The 12,652-nt window shown below is 46.7% G+C and overlaps 1 protein-coding gene across 4 annotated transcripts in view; it reads right to left on the bottom strand.

Moving 5' to 3' along the window:
• The window catches only part of LOC148823309 (CMP-N-acetylneuraminate-beta-1,4-galactoside alpha-2,3-sialyltransferase-like), a 90,027-nt gene that overhangs the window by 7,055 nt on the left and 70,320 nt on the right, over positions 1-12,652 (bottom strand). For all 4 annotated transcript variants that reach the window (XM_088927027.1, XM_088927030.1, XM_088927029.1 and 1 more), the window contains 2 exons: positions 2,664-2,810; positions 68-214 (listed from right to left, as the gene is read on the bottom strand). In XM_088927027.1, the coding sequence (XP_088783153.1) occupies positions 68-214; positions 2,664-2,810 (294 nt within the window). The remainder of the gene's footprint in view (positions 1-67; positions 215-2,663; positions 2,811-12,652) is intronic.

Raw genomic sequence — 12,652 nt, 5'->3', positions numbered from 1 at the left:
TAGGAAAAAAAAAAATCAGCCAGCGCTGAAGCCCGCGGCAGACAACGTGTAGCCTTCGTACTCGTACCTCTTTAATAGCAGACATCTTCACAGTCTCGTAGTAGTGTAGAGGAGCGTGGGGGCTGTTCATGTCGTATCCAAATCCGGCCACAGCTACCTCATCGCAGTTATGGAGAGCCATTGTTATAGCAACTGTTCCCAGTGTTGGAATATTCTGTAAAAGACAGGATACAAATGTTAGGCACACGCAGCGGCACAGCGCCTCAGAGCACCGAGCGGAACACCGGGACCCTACGGCTGATGACCAGGACAGCCTTGCCTGAATTACAGGCGGAAACTGGAAAATGATTTTTTTTTTATCCCAAGGATTTAATTCAGGATTTAGCTTTTAAAATGTTAAGGTATTCAAAGAAGAGTGTGAAAACATCTGAACCGCCCTACAAAAAGTATAGAGGCCAACTACAAATTAAAACTGCGTAACACTGGGCCATTGTACCGTATATTGTGTATGGCATCGTATTGTATATAGTGTATGGGCATATTGTATTCCCTCCCTCACATATGCAAACACACAAGAGAGATCTGCCAATTCACATAAGAACCACACAGATCTGAGACTCTGCACAGGAGTGTGTGCATGAAAAACGACCCTGTAGCTCGACTTTTTTTTTTTTTGACATCCCCGGCAGTGAAGAACCGAGCGGTCTTTGTGTTTCATTTAGCTCCCTTCAGCAGTGAGTGACAGGCAGCAGCCCTGAGGTTAATGGCCTAACCCGCGCGAAAGCTTATCAGCGTGCCACCCTGAGCGCCGGAATTAATCCTCGTCCCCAGAGCCTGGCGAGGGGCTGATAAGGGCCGCGGTGTGCCACGCTGACTGCCGGGTCCTCGGGACACTGTGTGGCCTTTCACGTGCGCGGGTCCCGTCTCCACGGCAACCGCGGCGCCAGCGGGACGGGCAGGGCCAGCGCCTTCGACGGAGGGGCTGCAGCGCTGACAGCAGCAGGAAGCAGGAGGGACCGGGCCCCGACGCTCCAGCCAGCAGCGTCAAGCCTGACATTCGCTGCTGTCACAGCAGGATCTTGTTCGCTTTAGCACAAAAGGTGCCAGGATGCAACAGGAAAACATGCGTTTAGATTTCACAAAGCACGAGGAATAGTGCCTTGATGGGATGATACCGCTTTCTCCTCAAGAGAGGAAAGCATGAAAGTGTTCCCCTATGAAGGTGCTTCTGTAGCAATCTAACATTTTGGTAGTCCCAGCTCTTGTAAGGATCAAGAGGTTCCACGCCAAAGACAAAAGAACTGCTCGATACTTTCTCCACTTCAACGCGAACACGTCTGGGATAAGCTCCAGAAAACTCAAGATCAACAGCTTCCTCAAACCTACCTCCCCACTTTCACGGCACTCAGTCCCTGGACACTAGAGACATTCCAGCTCCTCAAGCCACCTCCCAGAATGTTAAACAGGGGATCTGATTCTAACCATGAGATCACTCAGTTTCGTAGCCCAGAGCTCTGTACACCAGGTCAATCTGCCTCCTAATCATCATTAAAATAGAGGCTTGGTGCCCTATTCTGTCAGGTGGGTATTAAGCTATCAAAGCGGAGGATGTGTCAGACTGTCTGCCGTGATCAGTACCTTATGGAGCTGTTCCCAGCCTCATGGTGCCCCAGGGCTCAGACTCGGCGTGGGGAGCCCGGCTATCCGGCCACGTGCTCAGCACATGTTCAGGGTTCAGCTCGAGGTGGCCTGATGGCCCGTGTCTGAGCAGGAAAATTACCTCTTTCCCCCTTACTGGCTTCCGCCCCCCGAAACCCGGGCCAAATGCACAGAGTTACGATGGCGCTTAAGAAGTGAACCTCTCATTTCAAAATTGGTTTATGATGGAAGAGCTCGTAAAAAGACACTCGTAATTGGCTTCAAAAACGCAATGCTCAACCAGATTTAAATTTTAAGTTTTCCCTCCCAGGAAAACCTCCTAAATTTCCCCCCATTTGTTAAATTTTAATTTCCTGTGATTTTGAAATAAAGCTGTCCACCCTCTATTTATTAGGTCCCACTTGCTTGCAAACAAGGCTAATGGACCTTGCATCTGGGGTACCGTACGCCCTGCGTCGCCGGAGCTATCTGAACCTTGTCACACACACCTCCTTTTTTACGTGCCTTTAAACGGACCTTCAAACCACAGCCCCCCTGGACTAGTTTTCTGGATTTATTTCATTGCAGACGATCTGCTCTGTGCTCCAAAAGGCAGGGACTGATCAACACAGCAGACCGAGGGCAGCCGGGTCCAAACGCTACACCCAGACACAGCAAATAGCTCTGTGGGGGAATAGTGAGGGACACTGTATCCTTGTCCTCGCAATCAAGAAAACCCTCCTGAAACCATTTCTTTCCAACCCTCTTGGTCTGAGAGGTCTTACGAGGCCAGACAAGATACTGTACCTGAAAAGGGGCAAAAAAAAATAGTGTGTTGTGACGCTGAGACCGATCCGATATTTTGGAAATGCACAGGAACTAATGTCATCAAAAGCCCAGCGCTGCAAGACGAGTGGCATGTGGTGGGACAGGTCAGTCAGTGCAGGTCTCGGGTTTTGCCTCTTACCCTGTTGAGGGACACAGCGGCGCCTCCTACTGACCACACCCCCCCCACAGCCACTCACCCCTTTCCCCATGAGGCCATTGTTCTGCGGCAGCCCGATGAACTGGAAGGCAGCTTCCTGGATGAAGTAGGGGCTCAAGATGCGCATCTCACTGGGCTCTTTGGGCACCTGGTGGGCCACCGATTTCCAGAAGCCCTCTGTGCCACGCTGCCAAGGAGAGAGAGAAAGAGAGAGAGAGATCAGGAGAGGCAGCCGAGAGTTTTAAGGAGCAAGCTGCGCCTGGAGAATGAGTACTGTGCCGATGACAGCTGGGTGGAACCTCAGTGTGTTACAGAAAGGAAGAGCAGCACTTTTCCCTGGCTGCTTTTCAGCGGCTAACATCTAGTGATCAGCGCCAAACAAAATGAAAGCCATAAACAGAAAACGTATCCTCAGGCAAAAAATCAGATTCACTGCACTTGTATGACTTAATCAAAGTTGTAACTCAACCTTCAGTTTACAATTGCAGAAAGCAAGTCGCATGAAGTTATGTTACATCACAGGCCTATAAAATGTGTAAAATGAGTTACAACATTTTACATTAAATTGCCTATCATAAGCATTAATTTTAACACATGAGGATTCACATCCTTAACAAGGATATTCCCTTAGCAGTCGAGTCCGAGGTCGGTAAAGTTCAGACAACGCTGAACCTAATCACATCTTCGCCCTCGTAGCCTAAGAAAAGCTCAAATAACGGACTTGTGGACAAAAATGAGAATTAGGGACGGGAAGCCGGACAAAATGATAAAGCGTGCACACCCGCGAGGAACAGCTCTGCATTTTATTACCCTTCAGTACTTCACCTTAACCTGCTCTGCATCTATGCCTTAATCAGGCCTTCCAGCAGGAAGAGCCCCGCGGAAGACAGTGACCTCCATGGGTGTTCTGCTTGAGAAGCCTGGTATGGCTGAGCTCCGAGCCATGCGGCTCTCACCATATCGATTACTGGGGAAACGGGCAAGGAGGCCAGCTGAACAATTACCCTGCATTTATTCAATTCGCTCTGCATTGTGATCACCTATTATTTCTCAGCAGGATGGCTAAGTGACAACATCCTTGATGGCAAACAGGCGGTTAGGTTATTGGGCTTAATAGAAATCACCTGTACAAATAAGTGAATGCTGCCTTTGATATCCCAAATAAAGGGAGCAGCCATTGAGCACGGCAGAGTGCTTTGAACTGGCTTGGCTGCGAGCCAGAGACAGGCCAGGGCTCGAAAGATCATTCTAGGCAGCAGGGCTGGGACTGAGGATCCCCGGCTCCTGTGTGTCCTCGGGGGGCTGGTGGCCTACCTGCTACAGCTGGCACCCGCCACCCTCGCCGTCTCTCGAGAAACTGGAGAGCTGAGGCGTTGGAAAAAGCAGGGCAAGGGGAAAGCACGCCGCATGGTGCCAAAGGTACTTGCCATTTTTTTAAAATATTGGAAGCCGAGGAGCAACAGGGCAGCCACGTTAGTTTTCAGGGCTAGTGAAGGTGACTGAACCGGAAAGGTTAAAGAATAAACCAGTTTGTGTGAACTAGTCAGATCTGCTATTTAGGGTGGCTGCTGCTTAGACAATCAACCAATGGGAAGAATCCAGAATTGCTACAGCTTGCCACTCAACATTTCTTTATTCAAGCTCACTGCATACATAAAAAAATGTGCACTACTAGAGCTATTCCGTTTACTCCAATGGCAGTTTGCATTTCATTAAAGAAAGGACATACTGTATGCAAGAAAAAAAAAGTACAGAAACTTAAAAGGAATTGTGCTTTGATTTCCATAGTTTGGATAGTAATATTGTGGGGAAACTGAAAGAGGAAAACTGGAAAAGGAAAGAATTCAGGAGACCCTGCTTGCAAGCTCTGCACAAATTGACCTATTCATCTTAAAGCAGATTCGAGTCCCAGAACCTCGACAAAAGCAAATAAGCATAATGCTCTTTCAAAGCATGGTAACAGAGATGAAATGACGATAATGGGAAAACTTCCTGACACCATTCATATGCTAATAACTCCCAACAATCTAGACTTGTACAGCAATATCCAGCCTATGCGTCTGCAAGGGGTTGCCAGGCAGGCTGTGCCTGTGCTGTAGGTGGTAATCTTCTCAAGCAGGCAGCTGACTGCACCAAATACCCTCAGAGCCAAACAGCTCCTTCTATAGTAAATGCAAAAGCTTGACTTCTAAATATGAGGAGGAAAGGAAGCCTCACGATGACTACAGAGATGGGCCAAATCAGATACACGAGAGTCTCTTTCCATCTTTTAATGCCAGAATCAGGGCCACTCGATGCAAACTGATCCAAAACAAAAAAAAACGACGATGACGACGACAACAACAACTCAGGGCTGGTTTGGGCAATAAATGTAAAAGTAAATGTTAAAAGCAAAGATAACATCCATCTTGAAAAGGAAAAATTCGATGAAAGTAATGCTACTTGGGCCATTAGCATCCAAATGCTCTTTGAGAACCACTTCAAAGGAAAGCTCTGCGGCAACAAGAGCTCTGCGGTGCGAGTTGGATGCCGTCTTCCCTCCAGACACTTCTGCAGGTCACAGACAGAAAGCTCCCCCCGTTACAGTAGTTTAGCAAGGCAAAAATTATTAATGTCTTCGAAGGTACTGACTGAAATGATCAGGAAAACTGAAAAGACACTAAATAATTTGATGGGTTGTTCTTGGTCTTAATGTTCCTAGATCAGTGGTGCCCTTATTTAGGCACCACTTTTTTATGCTTTCTTAATGAAGGAATAATTGAGCTTCAGCAGGGCCCAGTTCACTAATGACTGCTTGTAAAACAATGCCATGGAATCTGCTTTAATTTCCTTCAAGATCTATCTGTCTGAGACTCTGCATTTCGGCTGGATTTTGGGCAGATTGATGGCCTGAGACAAGATAAAATAGGAAGCCAGATTAATTTATTTAAAATTACTTTCCCAGCAGTGGAAGCTTACGAACAGCATTCCCGCTGACAGTGGCACTGGGGGGTCTGGACATTGGATAGGGATTTATAATGCTGTTAGATGAACCAAATTCTGCAAACAGCAGAGAAATGCAAATGTATACGTAAATACGTCTGATGAAATGTGGCCTTATAGGATAGGATTTTTTAAAAAAGAAATATCAACGATGGAAATAGGGGACAATGCCAATAATTAGAATAATAATTGCTTACACTTATATAGCGCTTTTCTGGACACTCCACTCAAAGCGCTTTACAGGTAATGGGGACTCCCCTCCACCACCACCAATGTGCAGCCCCACCTGGATGATGCAACAGCAGCTATAGTGCGCCAGAACGCTCACCAGGAGGAGAGCAGAGTAACGAAGCCAATTCATAGATGGGGATTATTAGGAGGCCATGATTGGTAAGGGCCAATGGGAAATTTGGCCAGGACGCCGGGGTTACACCCCTACTCCTTTCGGGAAACGCTCCAGGATTTTTAATGACCACAGAGTCAGGACCTCTGTTTTACATCTCATCCGAAGGATGTATAGTATAGTCCCCGTCGCTATACTGGGGCATTAGGACCCACATGGACTGCAGGGTGAGCGCCTCCTGCTGGCTCCACTTACACCTCTTCCAGCAGCAACAGTTTTTCCCAGGAGGTTTCCCATCCAGGTACTGACCAGGCTCACACCTGCTGAGCTCCAGTGGGCTGCCAGTTGTGATTTGCAGAGTGATATGGCTGCATATCTGTATTTGTTAAAACAGCAGGGAGTTTCAGAATAGGTGTTGGCTACACCTGGGACAACTTTGACAAGAGGAACTTTGGCCATTTGGCAAAGAAGGCCGACGTGCTTATCAGTGAACAGCAAGCTGGATGTAGCTGGCAGAGAGCGTGAGAGATGTAAACGCATGCAAAGGGATGGAGGGAGACGAAGGCTTCCAAGGTTTGATGTGCCCTCGTCTCCGGCCCCGAACACGTTCTCGGAAACTGACCGCGCAGAAGGATTGTGGGATTCCAGGCAGCCCAGCGATTCCCAGCATTCCACGTGGCAGTCCCGAGCAGTGCCAGAGCCAAGGACAACGCTGATTGGAAAGAGCGACAGTTCTGGCTGACAGGCTAGCGAGTATGGAGTTACGTCTTTGACTTTTTTTTAGGATCGTTGGGAAAAACAAAAAGGACCAATTAGGTTTTAGCCCCCTCGTGCTACAGTGCTTTTCGTGGCTTGCGAGCCAGCCCATACGAATTAAAATGACTAAAAACTGACGGGAGATGGAAATCTAATCCTCCCAGGCAAGTCTGTGGGACCGAACTCATGAGAGGCTTTTGCACTGTACTGCAATACGCATCACTCAGCCGAGGAAGTGAACTCAAGCCCTTTAACGACGCCCACTGCGCCCGTCCCTCCAGGGGGTCCTTGGGCTCGTGAGGGAGGTCGTCTACGTTCCGACAACACTCGTGTGGCGTTTCGCTTTCCGTGAACACGGCCAGTTGCACAAAACGTTCACAGCAGAGGCCTGGAGCCCCACCGAGCCCTGCTGCTCACGGGGTGGCTTGTGGGAGCAGGCACCGGTGTGGAAAAAGCGCCCTTCCGAGTCCTCTACTGGCGGGCCTCTGGACACTGGCTTCCATCACCGGGCCGCAGCGCAGCTCCGCAGGGGGCGAAGCCGGAGAGAGAGAGAGGCCGGAGGAGCCGGAGCTCCAGGCCCGAGCAGGGGCTGGAGCAGGTCCGGCGCAGGCAGGCCTATTTTTAGAGCGGCTGTGCGTGTCCGACTCCAGCACTGGGATCCGGGTCGGCGGCGCCAGGTACGTGGTACAGGTGTTACAGAGACAGCGCGCGCCCGGCTGTTTTCCCTTTACAGCCCCCGTGGGCTGCGTTTGCGCGGCTGGAAAGGCTTGTCAGATACATTTATATCCATGTAGAAGGATGAATTGCAGCTTTTTATCATCCGCACACAGACCACAGGTGCAGCCTTTTCGAGTCTCGTTGTTGTTTTTATAGTCCAGAACAGGTTCTTGTTGTAATCCCTATCACCAAAGGCTTCGAAGACTTTTTAAGAGTGCTGTGACCACAGCAGGTTACACCTGGTATTATGGACCTCTTGGCTTACAACCAGCCCTCCATCTAAACTCAAACTTATGGGGGCTTTTTAGCTGACAACATAAAAAAAAGTATCCTGATGGATCGCTGCTTTATTTTCCTAAAAGTCTGCATTCAACAGGGGAGGAAAAATAATGATCACCTTGTTCCCATCAAACACCACATACCCTGAAACTGATCTCCCAATAAAACACCAAGCAAAAGCTCTCTAGGGAAGCAAGCCTTGAATGGCCCTTGACATTTCTCCCGCATGCTGGCTGACTATAAAAACCTGTCTATAAAACTGCAGTTTACAGGGGTGTTTGGACACGGCTGTCCACATCATTATAGGAGTTACGAAGACAGCCCGAGAAGCTAGCAAGCACCTGAGTGTGGTTCGGACACCAAATTCCCACCTGTTCTGTTCCAAACTCCGACAGCATAAATCTGACACTGGATGCCACGCATAGCTGTGATGTGATCTTTGCAATTTGATCAGGGAAATTAGAAGAGGAGGAATACATTCTTATGTCAACTCAGCACCAGGAGCAAAAAGGATGAAAATATCTAAAACGGATACAGGAGATTGAGGGTAGCACTTAGGACTGAGGAGCGGCTAAAAAGGAAGTATACATTAATACCAAGCACACTGACTAAAGTTTGGACAGAAAAAATGTTGTCAATAAGGTGCATAAAATATAGTATGTATATTTTAATAGCTCTTAAAAATAGCTATATCTCATCTTTGGAGAGGTGATGGATGGTGAGTGCCCCTTTCTGATTAAAAACATGGAACCCTAAGGCAGAGAGGCACAAGACTTCTGCTTAGTCTTAAAAAGCATCTTTTGTGCCAAAAGTTCAAAGTAGGTCTTTAAAAATAATTTACAGCACTAAGTCAGGGAGAGGTCCTGCAGTACTAACAAAGTCAGTGCTGCACACTAACTGGACACACTCCCGCCGAGATCAGTGCATGTCAGCAGAGTAAGGGCCTGTAGCAGCTCGGCCACAACGTCTGGAACAGTGACAGCCACAAAGACGTCAGGGGTCCAACTTGTTAAGTTTTCCCAAAACGCAGCACCGGCCATATTTCTGATTAGGAGCCAGGCTCTTGGGATTCCTTACCGCTTCAATGTGGAGAGGTACCTCTGGAAAAGGCACTGGATGCATGATTCTTCCTGAAAAGGCACTGGATGGTTAATACAGGACTTGGATCAGGGCAATTAAAACTCTTGAGGGGGCTCCGATCAATTTGCTCCGACTGTCCCGTGAAACGTTTATGGGAGGCACAAGGGGAGGGGGGTTGTGTAGCACTGGCCAACCACGGCTTTGGACTCTGCTTGTAGTTTGCAGCTGGGGAGGGATCCATCTCAGCCCTCTCTCATTCTGAGAACCCAACATGTGAAATTTTGCTTCTACAGATTAATAAGCATGTGATCACTGTTTGGTATTACGGTAAGTTTCAGTGCAAATGAGCAAAAAAAGAACTGCAGGCCTTTTTTAAAAAGACACAACACAAGAAACCCTGAAGCCCTCTAAGTTTATCCTGTCTGAAACAAACATGGACCTCTGAAAAACAGATTAGTCCAATTAACAGCATTCCTCCCATGGCTTGGAACAGTGTTTTCCTTTCAGTGTTGAAAAGTTTTTTACTGAATGGCACTGCTTGGCTTCAACCTTAAACTGCTTGGTTTTTTGGGCTTGTTTCATTGAGAAGGTTTCTGGAAAGACATGAAAGGCGTGCCGCAGAGACCGGAGAAGCCCAACAAAAATTAATCTTGACTCTTGTCTAAAAAAAAAAAAAAAACCCAACCCACTTTCAGAAAGTCACGTCAAGCTGTGAATTAGAAATAAATCGCGCAATTACAGAGACGGCACGAAAGTTGATTTATGACAAAAAAAAATGTTTTGATTTCCTTTAACATGGCAAGATTTCAGCTGAAGACAGTTGGCTCAAACTATTAGGAAACAGGTGACCTCACAAAGGGAGGACCCATGCTTTCAGTCTGCACTGGTAAAAAAATACAGACCGTATCTTTTCAGATTAAAATGCTCTCTCCTTGACAGTGTCAGCTCAGTTTCTACATCCATCATATATCCACTCAATACTTTCCACACTGGCTGGATGCTGAACTTGGTGAAAAGTGAACAAGAAATGTTTTTTAAGGCAAATCAAACTTGGGAAAATGGTATGGGATCCTGAAGAGAACAGTGGATAAATACATTTTTAGATAATTAAGCCATTGAAGAATTTATGCTATTTGTGGCTGAATGAATGAATGTTCATGGTATACAGGAATATTTGTGAGACAAAACCTTTTATTGTTAAAAAACTGTTTGATAAAAAGCAGAGGTACAGTGAGAACTAAAACAAAAGATATTCAAGTAATGTGCTAGCTTTGCAAAAGATCCCTATGGAATCGCATGGGGAAGAAAGAAAAGCAATGCACAGTGAAATCACTGTAAAAAGCATGTGCACCTAATCTCTCAGAAACACGGTAAAGCTGTGCTGTATCGGCACTCGGGCTGGTGCACAGCGAGCCGGGGCAGTGGTGGAGATAAACAGGCTCAAATGGAAGACGGGGAACACGCAACAGAATCCTGAGGAGTTTCCAAAACACGGACAGGCGAAGTTTGCAGACAGGTAGTCACGAGGCTCACCAGCCAGGAGAAGTCAGTATGCAGCAAACTGGACAAGGCACAAGCGCAGCAAGGAGAAAGCAAAGCGCAGCAGGGCACAGCAATGCATGCAGACGCTCTTGGAGCAAAACCCAGTGACAAGAGTGCTGAGCAAGGGTTCAGTCAGGGCTTCAATACCAACAGAGGCCAACTAGGTGACTGCTGGTTAAGAAGAAGCAGGGGGTCCGGAAAACAGCCTATACCACGTATGGATAGACCCAGTGTATGCATCAGACCGCACGGAGCCGACATTCGCACGGATATAATTACAAATGCAAAATAAGTGTACCGCCACAGTAAAAAAATGAAAACATGAAAAATCCACGGTAAATCTCAAAAGCCTGAATATTCAACATTGAAGAGCAGATGCTGGTTTGCTGTACTGAGGCATCTGGTCCCTACTGAAGGTTATGAATCAGTGACTAGGCAGCGGCTAACAGACCTGTCTGGTAATAGAGCACATAAGGAATGTTTTCCTTGCTGGGGTTGTGCACCACTGCAAAACACAGGCAAGAAAAGAGTTCTGGACTGCAGCTTTTCCAGTCTTTAAAAAACAGGTGCAGGGTCTTGTAAAGAGCAGGGATGTAATCACCAGCTGAACGTTCCCACCCTGGACTTCTGAACATTCCAAGAAAAGCAAACTTCACACAACCCTCTTAACATCGCAAAACATTGTTACAATTATTTCGACGAAATAAACCAATTTCTTCCAACGCAGAAAAGAAAGAGAATTTTGAAATTGACTTGCTGAATTTAATTACAGCTGGAGAAGCTAAGGAGGCATAAGTAAACAAGGCGTGGGAGTTTGGTTATAGTCAATAAACACCCCACCCTATTTAAATGGTGTGTTCTAAGAAAGAGATATAATTCTGAAGAAACAGATTTTTAGAAATGTGAAACAATTTCTCTACCTTAAAGAACTGAATCGGGGATGTCCAATCATGCTTTCTCTACCAAAACCGGTATATCATGCATTACAAGTGTATCCATTAAGTTCTAAAAGAATAAAAGCATCTATATATCCGATTCCTTTCTTCCTTCAATGATATGTGGTGAAGCGCTAACAAGTATACGAAGGAAAACCTCTCTCAAACCACAGAGGAAAACGGCTGAAAGCAATGACAGAGGGCTGCACCTTAGGATGGGTAATATAGCTGCAAAACATGATGCCACCCCATCAATTAAATGAAAGCAATACCCAGGAACATGGTATCAAGAACTAAGCCATGAGCAATAGGCAGCTGATGGAAAACAAAAGGTAGAACAAAGCACTGTAGAAGATTAAGACCCTGTATCACCATTAGAGTAATTAAGAGAGGCCTGTGCTGTTTCTGTTTGTGGTATAAAAACAGTAGCCTCTCTGAGTACACCTGAACACATCAGAGAGATGGCAAACTGTTAAGTACTTACATGATTTCAATAACAGTGCTACCCTGTTCTGTGCACACTCTGCTCTCCTCACGGGCAGCATTTCCCAGCTTGCTAATCCTGTCCTCTGAGCTCTGAGCTCTACCCGGCCATTCTGGTAGCCAGCAGACCGAGAAACCTAATCGGGGCTCACAAAAGACAGCAGCACGGAGACAGACGGCAGAGAAACTCATATCGAAGCAAGCGGAAGACCTTTCAAATCGGCTGCCCCTTTTCCCAGGCACAACAAAGACTTTCCCAGGCACAAAAAACATCTCCTCAGTGGCTCTGCCTTTAGCAGAGAGCCAAGGCAGATAAATACACCTTTCAGAAGGAACTTTAAGCAGTCATATTACATGATGAGAAAGCTGTTCCATAACAACCTCCCAGAAAACGGCTAAGACTGTTTTCAGCTATGAGAAAGTGAGATATAGTACTCATTTTTTGAGCATACGATTACCGAGTACATTCGGGTTTTTTTCCTTAAATCGACTATAAGTTAACAATGGCGTGCTTACGAAAATGCAAAAAATAGTGCACACACAACCCTGGGTTTTCGAAAGTCTCCAATTTCTTGCTGAAGATAAAATGGTCAATTAATGCACTGTAGACATTATTAAAGCTAGGAAGCTAGCATGCATTTTTTAGCATTCGTGCTAGTGTAAACGTTTATAACGGTGCTTCAAGTGCCTATTGCTACAGATGGTGAATAACTCCAGATTGCTTCCTGATAGATGTGGTCTATCGTTGTGAGAAGCTGTGCAGATTTGCGTTGGCATGCCGAGGGAACAGCACTAACAGCAGGGCAGTGCACCCAGATGCAAGCTGGTGTGCATCTGCTGGACACATGGTACACTACCAAACTGGCCCCTGTGCAAACACTGCAGGTTTACTCAGGGAATGCCACAAATAGC

Source organism: Atractosteus spatula, chromosome 11 (genome assembly GCF_055471065.1).
Source record: "Atractosteus spatula isolate fAtrSpa1 chromosome 11, fAtrSpa1.hap1, whole genome shotgun sequence".
NCBI lineage: Eukaryota > Metazoa > Chordata > Actinopteri > Semionotiformes > Lepisosteidae > Atractosteus > Atractosteus spatula.
This window is presented reverse-complemented; position numbering and strand designations above follow the sequence as displayed.